The sequence below is a fragment of the Mus musculus genome, chromosome X, assembly GCF_000001635.26.
Source record: "Mus musculus strain C57BL/6J chromosome X, GRCm38.p6 C57BL/6J".
NCBI classification, from domain to species: Eukaryota; Metazoa; Chordata; class Mammalia; order Rodentia; family Muridae; genus Mus; species Mus musculus.
In genome coordinates this window covers 55,014,161-55,036,955 of record NC_000086.7, presented here as the reverse complement: position 1 = coordinate 55,036,955, position 22,795 = coordinate 55,014,161, and the positions used below count along the sequence as shown (strand labels likewise).

The window sequence follows — 22,795 nt, the reverse complement described above, 5'->3', positions numbered from 1 at the left end:
GATCCAGTGACAGGCCCAAACTGGGATCCAGCTCAAAGAGAGGCATCAAGGCCTGATACTATTACTGATGCTATGCTGTGCTCACAAAAATGAGACAATCATGACTGCCCTCTGAAAGACCTAACCAGCAGGTGAAAGAGTCAGATGCAGAAATTTACATGCAACCAATGGACAGAATCTGGGAACTCCTGTGGTTGAATTAGGGAAAAGCTGGAAGAAGCAGAGGAAGAGGGAGAACCTGTAGAAAGACCAGCAGTCTCGACTAACCTGGACCTTCCAGGATCTCTCAGACACTGAACCACCAACCAGGAAGCATATACCAGATGATATGAAGCCCCCCACCACATATACAGCAGAGGTCTGCCGGGTCTGGACTCAGTCGGAGAAGGTGAATTTAACCCTCAAGAGACTTAAGTCTACAGGGAGAAGGGATGTCTGGTGGAGTGGGGTAGGATGGTGGGGACATCCTCTTGGAGATGGGTGTGTGGGGGGGGGGAGGTATGGGATGTGGAACAGTCAGAGGGTGGACAAGGGAGGGGATAAAGTCTGAACTTATAAAAAAAGATTAAAGAATAAATTTTAAAGAATTCACTACATTAGTGTGTGGAAGTTCCGTACAAAAGGACTATTTGCCACTCACTCATTTATATGGATTTTGTTTGGAATTTAATATAAAAATATCTTAACCTTAAAGAAAAAAACAATTAAAGATGTTTAAAAATAATGGAGTTCTATTATGTCTCTAAATGTATACCACCTACTTATCTTTATAATCACATCAGTAGGGTTTAACTTCCTTCTTAGAATCATCAGAAATACAAGGATTAAAGAGACTTTCAAACTCTGTTTCATAAGAGACAAAAAGTTAGCGGATTTTTTATTTGCTTAGAAATGTACTATCAAGTGAAAAATTTGCATGCTTCATTAGTCTCAAGATGGGAATGTAGATGAGTACTTCAGAGTATGCTTCATGATGTCTCTTTTAAACACAGACATTCATTTTCTCAATTCACCATCTACATCAAAAAGCATATCGGAGTTGTTGGTCTCCAAGTTCATCAAACCCTAAAAAAGAAAAGCACTTGTTACTAAACAAGCTCCCAAGGATACAAATATGAAAGATTCTGTGTAAATGATATCTAGACGTGCTATGTTTAGTTAAGCAGGATAATTATAGTGTTAATAAACTATAAGGTACATCTGAGGTCAAACTCCCAATTGATGATTTCAGGTCTTGAATAATTCCTAGAAAGCCATAAGGATGTTACAGATAATATCAGTCAATTCAGACAGAAACAATTGAAAATAGTAAGTAGTTAAACTTTATGATTCCCAAAACATATTTAGTTTCCTAAGGACATTTTATGGACCATGAGCAAAATACCTTCAAGTACCTCTTATGCATGTCTTTAATTGCTTCCAAGAAGTGGCTCTGACTACATTTGGACAGTTTTAATGCTTGTTCTTCTTTTTTATAATTGTTCTCCAAATGTAAAAAGAAAACATTACTATAACAATTCTGTTAATTTTGTTGTTACTACCATGCAGCATGAACGCTAGACTAACAGTCAGCCATTTAATGTATCTCCAATACTAAAATGTTACATGAGCAAACATAATTCCATATGAAACTTAAAAGGAATAGTTTTCCACCTGATTTAACACTTTAACAAATATTATGAATAAATATACTTATATTTTTACAGTAACATTAAATGAATTTATACTACAAATTGTGGGGTAACATTCTTTTTTATAAAAAGGGTTTGCCATGCTACACATATTGGCCTTTGCCTCCCAAGTTGTTATGTTTATATGAATGCATGATGTAAACATGAACTTGGTAAAATCCTAGCCCGGGAAGTTTAACTCTAGGTAATGTTAATGCTTTTACCATAAGATGGCCTCCTTTTAATTAATAGCAGAAGCAATCCCAGGAGGTGGTTCACTACCTCATCTCTGTATCTACCCTCCACCTAAGGTGTATGTGCCATGTCTTCTACTTTCTCTTCCTTTCTTAAGGATGCCTTATACTTGTTCTTTACTAAGCCCAATGTCTTCACTTGTCTCAACTATTCTCAAGAATTTCATCAATTGTAACTGTTATTTTAAATATATGACTCTTGCTTGCTGTCAGTGTAATGCCTATACAACTAACTTTTATAAAGTTTGAGTTAGAATGATCACAAGATCATGAACAGTCTTGATCAATTAAAGATACCCTTCCTCAAAATAAAGCCTAAAAAATGTCTGTGGACAAAGTTTGGTGGTAGATTGGTTTTCTCTAAGTTCCAATCTCAGTAATACAGCGAAGTACTAATACAAATTTCTCTTTGTACTCTTTATCTTAGCACACAACCATGGTAATTTGCATTTTTTAAAAACTTAAGACAAGCCCTTTACTCTTTTTCTCCCTGGGCTACTACATTCCTTTTTTTTTTTCTTTATTCACTGTGATCAGCTTTGTACCTCACATTTCCACTCAAATCATCCTGATTAAGTACAATGACCTCCACTTTGTGAAGTTTATCTTAAAAAACCTGCACATTTAGATATAATGAGACAACGGATTAAAATTGGGTGTCTTCTTTGGTTGAACCCCACTGTTGGGAGAAAGTGTCTCATTGAACCTAGAGCTCATCCATTAGGCTACACCTGGTGGCTACGAAACTCTGGGAATCTTCTTATCTCTGAACGAAATCTCAGTTGGTGGTTATGAAATACTCACCACCCAATGAACTTTCATTTTTGTGGTAGTTTGTTTTTAGTTTTGCTAATTTGTTGTTGTTGCTGATAGTGTCGGTGGTTTGTGTGTTCATGCCTATGCAGGGAATATAAGCTCGGGTCTCCATGCCTACAGTGAAAAAGATTACCTACTAAACCATCTTCCAGCCCTGCAAATTTATCTTATTTTGCCTATTAGTAGCATATGACACAGTTACTGATCTTTTCTTCCTTAAAAGTTTTCTTTCACTCATTATAGTTTTCTTTCTACCAATTATTATGTTCCTTTACTAGTTCCCTCTCACCTCCGCCCCATGCAGAATTACAAGTATTGAAATACTCTGGGGGTCTGTCTTTAGACTCCTCATTTACACAGATGAGCACACCCCTGAAATTTTATCCAGAGTTCAAGGTTTAAAAATTGCCTTCAATTGGAGTATTTATTTATTTTCTATCTTTAGTCCCTATCTCTTTTCTGAACTGACTCATAAGGTCGGCTACATCTGGTGGCTACGAAGCTCTGGGAATCTTCTTATCTCTGAACGAAATCTGAGTTTGGTGGTTATGAAATACTCACCACCCAATGAACTTTCATTTTGGCTTTTTTTTTTTTGAAAATGGCTTTTCAGGTAGGAATGGATCTCCTGTTCATTTCAAATTGAATACTTCCCAAACTATTAACCAATCAAATAAAATTTAGTTACTATGGTCATCATCTCAGATCTTACTTGGAAACCATGTGATGACTACAGTAATTGGTACATTAATCGAGAGATGATTTAAAATAGTTAGTGATATTCTTTCACAGGAATATTCTGCCAGGGCTGTTGAGAAAGGTTGTTTCCATCCACTGTTGTTAGTAAATTTGTACTAAGTTTAGGATTGTGAGAACTGATTTTCCAGTTTGATTTGGTTTTCTAATATTAATAACAGAGTCCAGATGACACCAGTAAGAAAGCTTTCTCTCTCTTTTCGACTGTACCTGAGGCTGACATATTTTGCTTCCTTTTGTAGAAACTGGTAATCCTCTCTTCATCCTTCAGCAAATGTCTGCCTCTTGAAAATTTAAGATCTGGTCTACCATAAAGTGCCTAGTGGTTTTCATTTATATAGTATGTGACCATATCTCTCTGGTTTACAACTCAGTAGGACTAGAACAGAGCCAAAGATAGATAATGAAACTTGATTATGTTTTGTGTGCCCAACACAAGGCTAGTTTCTCTATTCCTACATGATACATAGTTATACTAGGTTAATTATAAAGGTAGTTATGATACAAACCACTGATTTTTCTTGCTGTTCATTGAAATTCTGGACATCCATATCAAACTTCTGAAATGTAGTTTTATACTGCTCACACGACTTGTTGTTGATCATCTCCCTGTAAAGCAAAGTAATGATATCAATCATATTTCAAACCAATATGAAAAAGAACATTTAAAACAAATTAAATTGACCATTTCATAGTAAAAAAGAAAAAAAGCAGTATAAAGTTATCTAATGGGAAATCAGCATAGAATTTTCCCTAAAAGATTATCAGAGAAGTCTTATTTTATGTTCTAGCTTTTCAAAATTAAATACGTTCTAATACATATATATCTTATTTTAGAAAATTGACTGTATTTCAAAGTATTTTTTCATTATTTTCTACCAAATATAAGGTCTAATTTATTTTCCTATATTGATTCAGTTAAGAATTTGTGCAAAACATAAGTCAATTAAAATATACCAATTGTCTGCATATGTAATTGATCCTTTTCCATATTGTTAAACATAATAAACCAGAAATTACATTTCTAAGATTTTGTGCAAGATTTCTTTGTTTCCACAATGATTGTTAATCAAAATTTAAAATCTCATTAACAGCTACTTAAAGTAGAAAATAATAATTTTCACAGACTTCTAAGAGTTAGATTTAGTTTCCTTCAAGGCATGAAGTTATAAGGTTAAATGCTTAGACAAAATCAAAGTCACGCATTTTTACTAAAGGCTCAGACATGACTTTTTTTTAAACTTCAGCCACATATAATTTTTAAAACTATACAAGTGTGACCCTACAAAACTAACAACTCTACCTCTCCCTTTTGTTCATTTGCCAAAGTTGTCCTAACTTCTGGTTGCTTCCTTTGAAAGAATCTTTGATATAAGTTTCCATGTGTGTTCTCTTTATGTGACTCCAGGTCCAAGGTAACTGAAATAATCATCTGATATCTATGGGAAACAGGCATATATGTGCTGCACATATATGCCTGCAAGCAAAACACTAATACACATAAATAAGTCTAAAAAATAGGTATTAAGAACATTGTTTCCTAAGTCATGGAGGAAGTTTTGGGTCTATGATCCTAGTTTAGGAATCTTAAGCAGGATATGTCCAGTGTATAGGACAAGGTAGGTTACATGGCAAAATTCAGGCCAGCTTGAACTACATGGTGAGACCATATCTCAAAGACAAATTATTGTCTTCTAAGAAAGCTCATGTAACATTCAAAAATATATAATTTAAAACAGATTATTTGAGATCTGAGTATCAATCTCTCACTGGTTAGTAAAGTTGTCTTTACTTTCAGTTATGTAATTCTTTTAAAAAAAACAAAAACAAGACAAAAAAACAAAAACAAAAACAAAAAAGCAGTGAGGGGATTGGAGAGATGATTCATCAGTTAAGAGCACTGGTTCCCTTCCATAGATCTGAGATTAGATTCCCAGCACCTCTAAGTTTGCTCACAACCTATAACTCCAGTTCCAGGGGATTCAATGCCTTCATCTGGTCTCCTCAGTTACCAGACATACAAGCTGTGAGCATACACACATGCAAGGAAAACAAACATACCCATAAAATGAAATTTTAAGAAAAGGAATAAGGGTTTCATTAAAGAATTTTTTTTGCACTGTGCCATATAAAGACAGAAGCACAGAGGAGTCCTAGAAAAGAAAATGACTTAATATAAAATTAACACTGGGTCACATAAAAACTGTTGCATGTATAGAATTTGTATACATATCACTTAGCTTTGAATACATGGAACAATAAAAATGTTTACATCATTTTTGTTCCCCTAAAAATCCCTGTAAAGCAGTTACAAAGATGCCACAGAAGTTAAGAGGGTTTACTCTGAAAGGAGGAGGTTCGCAAGTTTGAATCTACTACCCATCTACAAAAGCCACCATTAATGGTTGCTTTTACAATAGCAGCACTGTGGTAGGCAGAGTGAGAATTCCTAGGACTTGCTGGCTGCTTGTCTAGCTGCATGTTCAGTGACAGAACATGTCTTAAGGGAATAAGGTAGAAAGTAAAAGAGCAACAGCCAACAATCTCCTCTGCCCTCCACATATGTATACATGTACCACAGACACAAACATGCAAAAAAATAAAATAAAAATGAAGTTTCATTAATGTCACACCTCTTCAAAAAGCACCATTTTCACCTCTATACCATAGAAAAAAATAAGTCCATGGGGCTAAATCAAAAATATTTGCAAGAGTCTGTGTCATGGGTAGACTTTGTGTGCTGACTCTGCACCTAGTCTCACAATACCAACAGGAAACTCAACTCCCAGGTGCTCTAGTACTCCCAAGATCACAAGAATGGCTTTAACATCAGAAGTAACTGAGTCCCCAAGGATCCAGGGACACAGGAACTCCTACCTTGCCAGATGCATCCCCAACATCTGGAGTAACTCAGTCCCAAAGGATCCAGGGACACAGGCATTCTTGCCTTGGCAGTGGCATGGTTCCCTATTGGTCTGAAACTATAGCTGGATCAGACCTGGGGTACTGCCTTTGTACCCACTCTTAAAACACCCAGAAGGAGCTCAACTCTCAGGTATCTGAAATGCCCAAGATCACAGGATCACAAAAGAAGCATGACTCCACGGAGATCAGACAAACCAAGGGACACTCCAGTTCTGACAGAAGATCACAGCTGAGGGCACAACATCTTGCCCAACACCCTGTGTATCTGACACCCCCCACATAAACCAGGGAAAGAAAAACACCCTCCCAGACAGAGGCATGGGTTCCTTGCAGCTTGCATCTGTGTCCAGAGAAAAACTAGTGACTTGGCACCCCACCAAATCTTGCAACACCAAGAAAAATCTTCACTCCCCGGAGCTCTGACACAGGATCTCAGGAGATTGGTTATACCAGGGTTTGAGGATCCAAGAGGCAGCTTGACTTCCACGAGCTTAGACATACCCAGCATATCAGGATCCCAGGATCCCTGGATCCCAGAGACAGCTGGACTCTGATGAGTTCTGTCACAACCAGGGTTACAGGAGGGAGAAGCTCCAGTCAGAGACTGCAAGGGAAAGTAGTACCAAAGAAAATGAGATGGTGAGAGGTAAGCACAAGAATATAAGCAATAGAAACCAAGACTAGTTGGCATGATCAGAACACAGTTTGGCCACAGCAGCAAGTCCTGGATAGCCCAACATATTAGAAAAGAAAGATTCAGATTCAAAATCACATCTCAAGATGATGATAGAGTTCTTTAAGAACAAAAATAGTTTACTTAAAGAAATACAGGGAACACAGGTAAACAGCTAGAAGCCCTTAAAGAGTAAACACAAAATTCCCTTAAAGAATGAAGGAAAACACTATAAAACAGTGAAGGAATAGAACAAAATCCATTTAGTATCTAAAAATGGAAATAGAGGTAATAAAAAATCACAAAGAGATGAAACTGGAGAAAGAAAGAAAAAAAAAAACTTAGGAGAAATAGATGCAAGCATCTCGAACAGAATACAAGAGATAGAATAGAGAATCTCAGGTACAGAAGATACCATAGAAAACATTGGCACAACAGTCTAAGAAAATGGAAAATGCAAACATCTCCTAACCCAAAACATCAAGGAAATCCAGGACAAAATGAGAAGACAAATCCTAAGGAAAATAGGTATAGACGAGAGAGAAGATTCACAAGTCAAAGGGCCAGCAAATATCTTCAACAAAATTATAGAAGAAAACTTCCCAAATCTAAAGAAAGTGATGCACATGAACATATTAGAAGTCCAAATAAACTGGACCAGAAAAGAAATCATTCCCCAAACATAATAATCAGAACAACAAATGCAATAAAGAAAGATAGACTGTTAAAAGCAGTAAGAAATTCAGCAAAGTGGCTAGATATAAAATTAACTCAAACCAATCAGTAGCTTTCCTCTAATCAAAGGATAAACAGGCTGAAAAAGAATTTATGGAAACAACACCCTTCACAATAGTCACAAACTATAAAACCTTGGTGTGACTCGAACCAAGCAAGCGAAAGATCTGTATGACAAGAACTTCATGTCTCTGAAAATAGAAATTGAAAATCTCAGAAGATGGAAAGATCTCCCATGATCATAGGTTGGCACAATTAATTCAGTAAAAATGGCCATCTTGCCAAAAGCAATCTATAGATTCAATGCAATCTCCATCAAAATTGAATCTAAATTCTTCATTGAGATATAAAGAGGAATTTGAAAAATCATTTGGAATAACAAAATTCCAGGATATAAAAAAATATTCTCAACAATAAAAGAAGTTCAGGCGGAACCATCCCTGACCTCAAGCTGTATTATAGAGAAATAGTGAGAAAAATGTATGGTAATGGTACAGAGACAATGACTTCATGAAATTCACAGGCAAATGGATGGATCTAAAATATATCATCCTGTGTGAAGTAACCCAATCCCAAAAGGACAAACATGGCATGCACTCACTGATAAGTGGATATTAGCCTAAATGCTCAGAATACCCAAAATGTAATTAACAGAACATGAAGCTCAGGAAGAAAGAAAAATAAAGTGTGGGTGTTTCAGTCCTTCTTAGAATGGGGAACTATATAAACCTGGGAAAAATATGGAGACAAAATACAGAGCAGAGACTGAAGGAATGACAATCTAGAATCTGCCTAACATGTAGATTCATTCCATACACAGACAGAACACAAACCCAGTCACGATTGTGGATGCCAACAAGTACTTGCTGACAGGAGCCTAATAATGTTGTCTCCTGAGAGGCTCTTTCAGAGAAAAGAGGCTGATGCTCATAGCCAACCATCAGACCAATCATAGGGTCCCCAGTGGAACAGTTAGAGGAAGGACTGAAGGAGCTGAAGGGGTTTGCAATCTTATAGGAAGAACTACAATATGAAAGAACCAGACCACCCCCAGAGCACCCAGGGACTAAGCCACCAACCAAAGATGGGGTCCCATGGCTCCAGCTGCATATATAGCAGAGGATGGCCTAGTCAGACATCAGTGGGAGGAGAGGTCCTTGGTCCTGTGAAGGTTCGATGTCCCAGTGTAGGCAAATACAAGTGTGGGGAGGTGGGAGTGGGTGGGTGGGAAAAACCCTCATAGAAGCACAGAGAGGTGTAATGGAATAGGGAGTTTCTGGGGTGAAACCAAGAAAGGGCTATTACTTGAAAAGCAAATAAAGATAATATCTAATAAAAATAAAAATGAATTAAAATAAAAATTATTACAAAAATAGGAATAACTCATTAAGATATAATATAGTATATTAACTAATATTTCCTAATATGTAAATTATGTTAATACTATATAGTTTCAAACAAATTATATATCTAAAATGTTCCTTCAAATTTTCCCAGAATATTTTGTACTGGATATCTGTGAAGTAATTCAAGTTCTAAAAATTAAGGATGATGGGGATACAGTTTGATGGCTCAGCTTTTGTCCTACAAGCAGGATGATGAGAATTTGACCCACAGCACTATACCCTCCAAGAAAACCACTCAAATTACAGATTAATCTTACGGAAACATTGTTTGTAATATACATCACATTCCAATTATTAATACAGATTACTTGCTATACAATCAATTAAAATTTTCTAGAAGTACTTACACTAAGAAGGAAATAATAAGTTTGAACATATTACCGTGTATCTCCAATGATTTCTTCAGGAATTTCATTCTCAACATCATGAGTTACTGGATTCTGTTCTGGGTTGATAATAAAACATGATATTAAAACAATTATTTTATTTTGCAAATTTTAATGAAATACTTTGTGATCATTCAGGCATAGTGCCAACATTAGGTTTCAAACAGATCTATTATTTGTCTAGAACTTAAACAAAATGAAGTAATGTCTAATTGTCATCTAAAATATGTTTTAAGTTCTTTATTTACATGTTGTGTTTAAAGACAAGAGATACAATATGAGATTTTCGATCTCCTTTACAAGCCTAATTAGAATAACTGAGAAAAAAAGGAAGTGTAACATCAATGCACAACATTAAATATCTGGTACCTTCCATAAGATCCAATTTTGAAGCATTCCCATCTTGCTGTTCACCACTTAACAAATTCCTGTTTTCTATTGGTGTCTCTACAGAACTTGCAAAACGCTGCCATTCCTCTGAGAAACTTACGTTTTCTGAATTAAAATAAAAATGAATAAATAAATTTTCTCAAGCCATTTGAATCCAAAAAAATATTTAAACTAATAAAATTGAAATATAAAATAACATTAAGGAATGATTTTTATAAAAACAGTACTTCATAATTGCATGAAGGGTTTAAAGATAAAACCATATTTCTATTACCCTCTTATTTAATCCAAAAGACTTTAGTATTTGAATATGGAACACAATAGTTGCCTTCAAAAATAGCCATTATTAACCTTGTCTTTAATATATACAAATTTTTACAAAGAATTATTTAAGTTGAATAAAGTATCTTGGGCTTCCTTACTATAAAGGACTAAGAGGTTGTTATTTTTCAGTTTAAAAACTCTCTCTCTCTCTCTCTCTCTCTCTCTCTCTCTCTCTCTCTCTCTCTCTCTCTCTCTCTCTCTCTCTCTTTCTCACACACACACACAAAAACGCTATGGTGGCTTTAACTGTGACTTCAATTTGGTTTATATCTAATCATAGGAGGATCTGCATTTTGGTCCGATTCCTGCAGGTTTTTGATAAAATTAAGCAACTTTGTCTGCATTTCAATCTCCAAATAAAATCATAGTTCTTATTATCACAAGCAAGTTCCTCAATCTTTTTCATTGCAATACAAATCTAAAGCAAATGTAAATTATAAAGTTCTGCCTGGCTGGACATATATTTTACTGCTACAGCAAGAAACTCTGGTTTCAATCTTCAACAATGAAAATAAAATTAAAAAAAAATAAAGCAGGCATGTTCCCTCAGGCCCCAGTACATTTGTAAGGCTGAGGACTTCAGTTTCAAGGCAAGTCCAAGCTGCACATGAGGTTTCTGACACTCCTGAGATACAAAGTTAGAGTTCACTTCCCTAAACCAAAACAATGCATAAATAAACACAGCCTGGCCTGAATTATGTCTGAAGACCCAGAACTTCTCAGGCTGAGAGGAGCCTCTGGTTTTGGAGGCAGTTTGCGGCCTATATATACAAATGTCGGCAATCTGGACTTTCAATACCAGGTAGAGGACAATGAAGACTGGTCTTCAGTTTGTTTTTCATGAATTCCTGGCAGGCAGCAGCAGCAACAACACAGAAAATGTTCTAGTCTGTTTCCACCACTAATCGACCTCCAGTTTACTCACACCTCACATCCCCAGGCCCCAAAAAGACTTTCAGGGTCTCCAAATCCCTGGACTTCCTGCTTTCTGCTAGGTGCTGTCTGTTTAAACTCCTGCCCTTAGCGAATTTCTCTGTTTTTCTCCACAGAGGTCTAGGTGGGTAAAGTCGATTGTGAACCCAGAAGTGGTATAATCCAGGGTCCAGTAAGGCTCACCTCCTCTCCTTACTCCTGAAGTAACACCTCTGCCCCAACACCTTCACCCCACCTTGACCCACAGCTGAACCATAATTAACCAACTTTCAACAGGTCACTGACAACCTCCACAGAGACTTCTCCCTACCATGCTTCCTCAAGAACTAGTCTTGGTAGCCACCACAAAGCATACTGGTAACAGGGTTTGGACAGTGGGAAAACAATCTCAGACATGACCCTTGCTGATTGGCTGTGATTGCACATGCGTACTCAATGTGATATAGGCTCTATCAGACATCTGTCATTGAACTAGCAAAAAAGAGCTAGTATTTTAGCTGCCACTGCTACCCAGAAGCCTTCCTTTTTCAAAGGTTGCAATACTAACTTGAAAGATAAAATAAAATGAACCCCAAAGAAGACTCTCCTACTTTGTTTCAGTCGAAGGGGCTGTTGTGTGCAATTCTGATTTGTTTTATTATTAAACTAACGTGATTGTGCATGTTTGTATTTGTTCAACATGCATGTTTTGTGCTCATAGAAACTAGAACAGGATGCCAAATCCCCTGGTTCTAGAATTACAAATGGCTGTGCGCCATTATGTGGGTCCTAGGAACTAAACCTTTGTTCTCTCCAAGAGCAACAAGTGCTCTTAATTTCTAAGCCATCTTTCCATCCCTGTCTTGTGCATGTTTTAGGGTATGCTGGATCATTTCTCTTGATAGGTGTTTATTTTTACTATACAGTGGACATTATAAAAACATGACACTTTCCTAATATTGTGTATTTCCATAAAAAGAAGAAAAAAAACACCATAATTTTAATGGATTGTGTAAATCATAAAAAGAGATTGAGCAAAAATGATGTGTATACATTTTAGTATATGTTTGCATATGGAGTCTAGAAATGGACATCCTCTGTATTCTCAATCATATTCCAACTTACATACACACACACACACACACACACACACGCACACACACACATATTATATATATATATATATATATATATATATATATATATATATATATATATATATATATATTTGTTTTTTTGAGACAGGGTTTCACTGTGTAGCCCTGGTTGTCCTGGAACTCACCCTGTAGACCAGAGTGGCCTCAAACTCAGAAATCCCCCTGCCCCCCTGATTCTGCCTCCCAAATGCTGGGATTAAATGCATGTGCCACCACTGCCTGACCCAACTTAAATCTTGAGACAGAGTCTCTCTGAATCTGCAGCTCACCAATGTATCTAGCCTGGCTAGCCAGCTAGCTGTTTCTACCTACTCAGCACTGGGCTGCAGCCTGAATTTTTAAAGTGATTGTAAGTGACTGAATATTGATGCAAAAATACTCAATAAAGGCTTTGTAAACCGAATCAAAGAATATATCAAAATGATCATCCATCATAATCAAGTACACTTCATCCCTGTGATGCAGGGGTGGCTTAATATATGGAAATCCATCAACTTTATCCAAAATAGAAACAAACTCCAAGAAAAAAATATCATGATCATCTCATTAGATGATGAGAAAGCATTTGACAAAATACATCACCCAGTCATAATAGAAGTCCAGGAAAGATCAGGAAGTCAAGGCCCATAACTAAACATAATAAAAGCAATAGAGAACAAACCTGTAGCCTACATCAAAATAAATGGTTAGAAACTTGAAGCAATCCCACAAAAATCAGGGACTAAACAAGGCTGCCCCCTTTCTGCCTACTTATCCACTATAGTACTTGAAGTCCTAGCCAGAGAAATTTGAAAACAAAAAGGAGATCAAGGGGATTCAAATTGGAAAGGAAGAAGTCAAAATATCGTATATCCAGAAGATATGATAGCATGTATCAGAGACCATAAAAATTACACCAGAGAAATCCTAAATCTGATAAACAACTTCAGTGCAGTAGCTGAATATAAAGTTAACTCAAACTTATCAGTGGCCTTTCTACACTCAAAGGATAAAGAAGATGAAAAAGAAATTAGGGAAACAACACCGTTCACAATAGTCACAAATAATATAAAAAACTTTGATGTGACTCTAAGTGAGGAAGTGAAAGATCTGTATGAAAAAAACTGTAAGTCTCTGAAGAAAGAAATCAAAGACCTCAGAAGATGGAAAGATCTCCCATGCTCAGGAATTGGCAGGATTGATGTACTAAAAATGGCTATCTTGTGGAAAGCAATCTACAGATTCAATGCAATCCCCATCAAAATTCTAACATAATTCTTAACTGAGTTAGAAAGAGATATTTGCAAACTCATCTGGATTAAAAAAAAAAAAAAACACCTAGGACAACAAAAACTATTCTCAACAGTAAAAGAACCTCTGGTGGAATCATCATGCCTGACCTAAAGTTGTACTACAGAACAATTGTGATAAAAACTGGATGGTACTTGTATGGCAACAGACAAGTCGACCAATGGAATAGAATCAAAGACACAGAAATGAACCCACACACCTATGGTCACTTGACTTTGACAAGGGAGCTAAAACCATCCAGTGGAAAAAAAAAACATCATTTTCAACAAATGGTGCTGGCACAACTAATGGTTATCATGTAGAATAATGTGAATTGATCCATTTCTATCTCTTTGTACTAAGGTCAAATCCAAGTGGATCAAGGAACTCCACATAAAACCAGAGACACTGAAACTTATAGAGGAGTAAGTGGGGAAGAGCTTCGAAGATATGGGCACAGGGGGGAAATTCCTGAGCAGAACAGCAATAGATTGTGTTATAAGATTAAGATTAGACAAATTTGACCTTATAAAATTGCAAAGCTTCTGTAAGACAAAGGACACTGACAATAGGACAAAACAGCAACCAAGAGATGGGAAAAAATCTTTACCAATACTAAATCAGATAGGGGACTAATATCCAATATATATATATCAAGAAGCTGGACTCCTGAAAATCAAATAACCGTATAAAAAATTTGGGACAGAACTAAGCAAAGAATCCTCAAGTAAGGAATTCTGAATGGCTGAGAAACACCTAAAAATGTTCAACATCCTTAATTATCAGGGAAGTGTAAGTCAAAATAACCGTGAGATTCCACATCACACGAGTCAGAATGGCTAAGATCTAAAGCTCAGATGACAGCACATGCTGGTGATAATGTGGTGAAAGAAGAACACTCTTCCATTGCTGGTGGGATTGCAAGCTGTTACAACCACTCTGGAAAGCAGTCTGGTGTTTCCTCAGAAAATTTGACAGAGTTCTACTGGAAGATTCAGCAATATTCCTCCTGGGCATATTTCCAGAAGATATTCCAACTTGTTATAATGACCCATGCTTCAGTATGTTCATAGCAGCCTTATTTATAATAGCAAGTAGCTGAAAAGAACCCAGATGTCCCTCTTCAGAGGAAGGGATACAGAAAATATGGTACATTTACATAATGAATTACTGCATAGCCATTAAAAATAATGAATTCATGAAATTCTTAGACAAATGAATGCATCTGGATGATATCTTCCTAAGTGAGATAACCCAATCACAAAAGAACACACATGATATGCACTCACTGCTATGTGGATATTATCCCAGAAGCTCAGAATAACCAAGATACAATCTTCAAAACCCATGAAACTCAAGAAGAAAGAAGACCAAAGTATGGATATATTTTTCCTTCTTAAAATGGGGAAAATACCAATGGCAGGAGTTACAGAGACAAAGATTTGAGCTGAGACTGAAGGAATCCAGAGACTGGCTCACTAGGGGATCAATCCCATAAACCAACACCAAAGCCAGACACTATTGAAGATGCCAACAAGAGCGTGTGGACAGGAGACTGATATAGCTGTCTCCTGAGAGGCTCTGCCAGTGCCTGACAAATACAGAAGTGGATGATCACAGACATCCATTGGACTGAGCACAGTGTCCCCAATGATGGACCTAGAGAAAGTACCCAAGGAACATGAGGGATTTGCAGCCCCATAGGAGGAACAACAATATGAACTGACCAGTACCCCCAGAGTTCCATGGGAATATATCTCCAATCAAATAAAACAGATGGTGGGACTTACCATACCACTTGCCTATGTAGGAGAGGATGGCCTAGTCAGTTATCAATGGGAAAAGAGACCCTTGGTCCTGTAAATGTCCTATGCCCCAGAATTAGGGAATGCCTAGGCCAGGAAGTGTGAGTGGGTATGGCGGAGAGCAGGGGGAGAGGGGAGAGGAGAGGGGATTTTCAAAGGGAAAATAGAAAAGGGAATAATATTTGAAATGTAAATAAAGAAAATATATGATAGAAAAAAAGGAATGAAATAATTTATTTGCAGGTTTTATAAAATAAACACCCTTTCTGCTAACATATAGGAAAAACATCAGGTCTTTTCCTGGGGTAAAATCATAGCTAGTTATTGTTTCTAAACATATTGTGACTACAGCGCTAAGAGTAAGTATATGTGCTGCTAAAACTCAGGTATAGGAATATATAGATATAGGTAAAATTAGAAAGGAAGTATATGAAAACTCTTAGCAAAGAATTCTTCAATTTCAGGTGACTAACTTAAAGTCTAAATATCTGCAGGACACAATACCCAACACTGGATATACTAGACCTTCAGAATGAGCCTCCTCCAAAAAATTTATGTCATCGTCTTCATCATCATAGTCAAGAAGTAATAAGTAACCGTCCTTTGGTATCGCCCACAGTTTCTTAAGAGCCATTTTTCTCTTAAGCACTCAGATGTCTTCTTAGTTAAAAAAATAAAATAAAAAGGAAAAAAGAAAAAAATTAGTTATCTGAATCCAAAGGTATCATTTTAATAGTTAAACATGTCAAAAGGTCAAATAATTATCTTAGCTCAATGAAAGATTGTTTCTTTTGTTTTATAACAGTTATATTTTTAATAATTAGTCTTTATCAGAGCATTTTGTATACATATTCCATATGGTGACATATATATACGTATATATATTCAATATGGTGACATATATATATATGTGTGTGTGTGTATATATGTATATATATATTTATATGTATGAATGTATATATATATATGTGTGTGTGTGTGTGTGTGTGTGTGTGTGTGTGTGTGTGTGTGTGTGTGTGCTTCCCCTTTCGGTTTCCTCCATGTATCCCATTTATCATGTCCTTCTCCCTCGCAAATTTGTTTTAAAATCTTCTTTAACTTACTTAACTTAGTTATTTAAAAACCTTCTTTAGAACCAAAGTTAACAATCTGCCATTTCTCAGTTTTAAAAAGGCAAAAACAGGCTAGCCTTTAATATGTGAGTCCTCCCCTTCCCACCAAAACAATGAGCAAAACGTGTTTGCATGTAACCTTTGAGGCATCTGAATTTTGATACTATCCCCCAAAGATTCTTTTTAAACAATACATCACCAATTCTGTTTCTCAGTGTATCTCAGTATTAAAGTAAAATCACAGTACTATGCAGAAAGATAATGAACATGGTAATTATATATCCATGTCAAGAAACCCCAATGCTCAGTCTACAACAAACACTCACCACTGCCACCCACACAGAAAATTCTTATATTGGAGAAATTTGGGATTGGGGGAAGCCCAGGATTTCAAACATCTATAGATTGCAAGTTCAAAGCCAGCCCAAGCCAGGCCAGCCTGAGCTACAAAGGAAGATCCCATCCTACGGAACTAAAATTGAGAGAAAAAGCTGAACTTGGTGGTCCAAGTCTTTAATCCCAATACATGGGCGATTGAAATAGGAGAATCTTTGGTCTGAATCCATCCCAGATTACTTATTAAACTCTTTCAATGTCTCCTCTTCTTCTTTACTTTCATTCTTCCTATGCCACTTCCCTGTCTGCAATTTCCATACAGTCTGTACCAAAGGAACACACCATAGAGAAAACAACGAAGAGGGAGGAATCCTCAGTGTGTTTCTAACGGTTCTAGGACAGCACACAGGACAAGTGCCAAGGCTCCTCACCCAATGGCTCCCTGCTCCCTTGACCGCCAGTCCTGCAGCCAGCTCTCTGATCCTATCCCGGGGACCCAAGATTGTGTCCTCCTAGGGTTCACAATTCTCTAAGGCCCTGGGCTGTTCAATCCTCTGCCATGAATACAGTAGTCCACCTTCATTTTACCCTCAGAAGCCATAGAAATGGCGATGAGGAGGCTTTTCCCCACAGAGTGGCCTCCTGGGCCTGAGATGCCCTGTCACACCTTGATTAACTGTCCAACAACCCTGACCAGAGCCGATTATCACTTACAGGTTATCTCAGAGGTGAACACCTTCACAACTGCACCCTTCCACGCTCAGCTCCTCAATGGTAAAAAAACCGTTGTCAGCAACGATGCCCGGACAGAGGATTCTGAGGACCCTTTGTGATGCCAGCTGGAGAAAATAGGTCTCACCCAGGGACTGCGCTGATTGGCTGAATATACCCTGCACATGCGTACATGGAGTACCAGACACCATCACTTCTAAGGGAGTTTTCAGGAGGTGGGAATGAGTTACTACTGGCTTTAAGACAATTTCTACATGTATAAGCCCTTACAGACTTGAAAAACTTGAACAAACTTGAATACATGTGAAACATATGAAACACTGCAAATGGCACTACTTTATTTCAACTGTAGAGGCTCTTGTATGCAATTTTGTTTTCTATTTATTTATGTTCATAACATTTAATGTGTGTGGACTTTTTCGGCATGTACATAAGCACACCACAAGTGGATATTCTGTCCTAAGCGATCAGAATGGAGCATCCAGATCCCCTATAATTCTGATACCATCCTGTCTCCACCTTCCTGGTACTGAGCTTGATTACAAGAGTGTGCTAGGCCCTGCAGGCCCTCTCTCTCACTTATTACTCTGTTGCCTACAGAGGCTGGAAGTGTGCACTGATTTTCTGAAACTTTAGCTGTGCATAAATTGTGAGCCACTATGTGGATGCTTTGTGCCTGGTCATCTGCATAGAACAGGTGCTTTTAACAGCTGAGTCATTTTTCCAACCACTGTTTTTTGCACTTATTTGCACTCCTCTGGCCTCTTCAGGTACAGGACATACATGTGGTGTGTTTAAATTTATGTTAACCCAACACACATACACACACACACACACACACACACAGACACACACACATACACAAACAAACACACATAATGATATATTTTTTAATTTGCATATTTCTCTTTTACCCCTTTTGTCCTATGTCATAACTTGTCCAGTTTTCTTGTGAGGGGTATTCCTTTTCATTTTGTTTCTTTGTTCTTTGTTTATTTTTTTCAGAATTTTCTACTAGATATTTTCTTCATTTGCATTTCAAATGCGATCCTGAAAGTCCCCTATACCTTCCCCCTAATCCTGTCCTGCTCCCCTACCCATCCACTCCCACTTTTTGTCCCTGGCATTTCCCTGTACTGCAGCAAATAAAGTTTGCAAACATAGGAGCCTCTCTTCCCATAGTTGGCCGATTGGGCCATCTTCTGCTACATAAAAAACTAGAGACACAAGCTCTGATGGTACTGATTAGTTCATATTGTTGTTCCACCTATAGGGTTGCAGACCCCTTCTGCTCCTTGGATGCTTTCTCTAGCTCCTCCATTGGGGGCCCTGTGTTCCATGCAATAGCTGACTGTGAGCATCCACTTTTTATTTGACAGGCACTGGCATTTCCTCACATGAGACAGCTATATAAGGGTCCTTTCAGCAAAATCCTGCTGGCATGGTCAGTAGTGTCTGCATTTGGTGGCGAATTATGGGATGAATACCTCGGTGGTGTAGTCTCTGGATGGTCCATCCTTTCACCTTATTTCCCAACTTTATCTCTGTAACTCTTTCCATGGGTATTTTGTTCCCTATTCTAAGGACGCATGAAGTATCCACATATTGATTTTCCTTCTTGATTTTCTTGTGTTTTGCAAATTGTATCTTGGGTATTCTAAATTTCTGGGTTAATGTCCACTTACCAGTGAGTTCATTTCAAGTGACTTCTTTGTGATTGGATTATCTCTCTCAGGGTGAAATTTTCCAGATACATCTATTTGCCTAAGAACTTCATAAATCCATTGTTTTAATAGCTGATTAGTACTCCATTGTTCAAATGTACCACATTTTCTATATCCAGTCCTCTGTTGAGGGGCATCTGGGTTCTTTCCAGATTCTGGCCATTATAAATAAGGCTGCCATGAAAATACTAGTGCATGGTGAAGGATGTTGAACATTTTTTCAAGTGCTTTTCAGCCCTTTGGTATTCCTCAGTCGAGAATCCTTTTTTAGTTCTGTACCACATTTTTTTTTAAGGTTTTTTTTTTCCATTTTTTATTAGGTATTTAACTCATTTACATTTCCAATGCTATACCAAAAGTCCCCCATATCCACCCACCCCCACTCCCCTGCCCACCCACTCCCCCTTTTTGGCCCTGGTGTTCCCCTGTACTGGGGCATATAAAGTTTGCAAGTCCAATGGGCCTCTCTTCCCAGTGATGGCCGACTAGGCCATCTTTTGATATATATGCAGCTAGAGTCAAGAGCTCCGGGGTACTGGTTAGTTCATAATGTTGTTCCACCTATAGGGTTGCAGATCCCTTTAGCTCCTTGGCTACTTTCTCTAGCTCCTCCATTGGGAGCCCTATGATCCATCCATTAGCTGACTGTGAGCATCCACTTCTGTGTTTGCTAGGCCCCGGCATAGTCTCACAAGAGACAGCTACATCTGGGTCCTTTCAATAAAATCTTGCTAGTGTATGCAATGGTGTCAGCGTTTGGATGCTGATTATGGGGTGGATCCCTGGATATGGCAGTCTCTACATGGTCCATCCTTTCATCTCAGCTCCAAACTTGGTCTCTGTAACTCCTTCCATGGGTGTTTTGTTCCCAAATCTAAGGAGGGGCATAGTGTCCACACTTCAGTCTTCATTCTTCTTGAGTTTCATGTGTTTAGCAAATTATATCTTATATCTTGGGTATCCTAGGTTTGGGGCTAATATCCACTTATCAGTGAATACATATTGTGTGAGTTTCTTTGTGAATGTGTTACCTCACTCAGGATGATGCCCTCCAGGTCCATCCATTTGGCTAGGAACTTCATAAATTCATTCTTTTTAATAGCTGAGTAGTACTCCATTGTGTAGATGTACCACATTTTCTGTATCCATTCCTCTGTTGAGGGGCATCTAGGTTCTTTCCAGCTTCTGGCTATTATAAATAAGGCTGCTATGAACATAGTGGAGCATGTGTCCTTCTTACCTGTTGGGGCATCTTCTGGATATATGCCCAGGAGAGGTATTGCTCTGTACCACATTTTTAATGGGTTATTTGAATTTCTGGAGTCCATCTTCTTGAGATTTTTGTTTATATTGGATATTAGTTCCACAATCTGATTTAGGACTGGGAAAAATCCTTTCCCAATATGTTGGTGACCTTTTTTCTCTATTGACAGTATCTTTTGCCGTACAGAAGCCTTGCAATTTTATCTGGTCCCATTTTTGATTCTAGATCTTAAGCACAAGCCATTGCTGTTCAGTTAAGGAAGTTTTCCGCTGTGCCCATATCTTTGAGGCTTTTCAACACTTTCTCCTTCTATAGATTTCAGTGTCTCTGCTTGTATGTGGAGGTCATTGATCCATTTAGACTTGAGCTTTGTACAAGGAGATAAGAATGGATCAGTTCTCATTCTTCGACATGATAACTGCCAATTGTGCAAGAACCATTTGTTGAAAATGCTGTCTTTTTTCCACTGCATAGTTTTAGCTCCCTTGTCAAAGATCAAGTGACCATAGGTGTGTGGGTTCATTTCTGAGTCTTCAATTCTATACCATTGATCTACCTGTCTGTTGCTGTACCAGTACCATGCAGTTCTAGACCTTTTATTGTTGGAATAGTTTTTGCTATCTTACTGTTTCTTTGGTATTCCAGATGAATTTTCAAATTGCCTTTTGTAACTCATTGAAATATCGAATTGGAATTTTGATAGGCATTACATTGAATCTGTAGATTGCTTTCGGCAAATATACATTTTTATTATACTAATCCTGCCAATCCATGCGCAGGGGAGATCTTTCCATCTTCTGAGTTCTTCAATTTTTTTCTTCAGAGACTAGAAGTTTTTGTCATACAGATTTTTCACTTCCTTAGAATCTCACTTAGGTATTTATTATTTTTGACTATTTTGAAGGGTATTGTTTCCCTAATTTCTTTCTTATCCTGTTTATCCTTTTTGTAGAGAAAGGCCACTGATATGTTTGAGTTAATTTTATATACATCTCCTTCACTGAAGCTGTTTATCAGGATTAGAAGTTCTTTGGTGAAATATTTAGGGTCACTTATATATATTATCATATCATCTGCAAGTAGTGATATTTTGACTTCATCTTTTCCAATTTGTATCCCCTTGATCTCCTTTTGTTGTCGAATTGCTCTGGCTAGGAATTCAAGTACTATATTGAATAGGTAGGGAGAAAGTGGGCAGCCTTGTCTAGACCCTGATTTTAGTGGGATTGCTTTGAGTTTCTCACCATTTAGTTTGATGCTGGCTCTCTCTCTGCTGTCCCTTGCTTTTATTATGTTTAGGTTTGGGCCTTGAATCCCTGATCTTTCCTTGACTTTTAAAATGAATGTGTGTAGTTTTTTTTTCAAATGTTTGTCTTCATCTAAGGAGATGATCATGTGGTTTTTGTCTTTAGTTTGTTTCTATAGTAAGTTAAGTTGATGGATTTCCGTATATTAAACCATCCCTGCATCACAGGGATGAAGCCTACTTAATCATGATGGATGATATTTTAGTTGTATTCTTGGATTCAGGTTGCAAGAATTTTAGTGAGTATTTTTGCATCGATATTCATAAGGGAAATTGGTCTGAAGTTGCCTTTCTTCAATGGGTCTTTGTATGGTTTGAGTATAATTGTAATTCTGGCTTCATACAACAAATTGAATAATGTTCTTTATCTTTTGATTTCACACAATATTTTGAAGAGTATTGGTACTAGGTCTTCTTTTCTTACGCGCGTTCGCGACCGGCCAGGAAAGAAGCAACAAGCCAGAATCTTCTGCAGCAAAGCTTTATTGCTTACTCAGGAGCAAGAGAGGAAGAGTGCGGCAGAAAGAGGCAGAGAGGAAGAGAGAGTGAGATGCAGAGAGATGAAGAGAGAGGGGCAGAGAGCAGAGGAAGAGAGCAGAGGAAAAGACGAAGAGAAAGAGACAAAGAGAGGGAGTGCCAGAACCCCGTCCCTTTTAAGGAGAATTATCCTCTGCCTAGGACTTGTCACTCCCTGATTGGCTGCAGCCCATCGGCCCAATTGTCATCACGAGAAAGGCAGAGCACATGGCGGGAAAACTGCCCCTGCACATGTGCAGATTATTTACTACTTAGAACACAGCTGTCAGCGCCATCTTGTAATGGCAAATGTGAGTGCGGCTCCCC

General features: G+C 37.6%; 1 protein-coding gene across 1 annotated transcript; it reads right to left on the bottom strand.

Moving 5' to 3' along the window:
* Positions 1 to 846: 846 nt before the first annotated feature.
* Gm7950 lies at positions 847 to 17,754 on the bottom strand. The gene is made up of 6 exons (XM_017318658.1): positions 17,641 to 17,754; positions 16,004 to 16,135; positions 9,991 to 10,116; positions 9,617 to 9,680; positions 4,006 to 4,105; positions 847 to 1,065 (listed from the first exon to the last, which is right to left on the bottom strand). Exons 2-6 carry the CDS (start codon positions 16,110 to 16,112, stop codon positions 997 to 999), a joined length of 468 nt encoding a protein of 155 aa, XP_017174147.1. The 5' UTR covers positions 16,113 to 16,135; positions 17,641 to 17,754; the 3' UTR covers positions 847 to 996.
* Positions 17,755 to 22,795: the final 5,041 nt, after the last annotated feature.

Coding starts and splice junctions, on each gene's coding strand:
- Gm7950 (XM_017318658.1), bottom strand. CDS start 16,112: ATGGCTCTTAAGAAACTGTGGGCGATACCAAAGGACGGTTACTTATTA. Junction 4,106..9,616: donor GAAATCATTGGAGATACACG/GTAATATGTTCA, acceptor TTTGCTTTACAG/GGAGATGATCAACAACAAGT. Junction 1,066..4,005: donor AACAGCAAGAAAAATCAGTG/GTTTGTATCATA, acceptor TTTCTTTTTTAG/GGTTTGATGAACTTGGAGAC.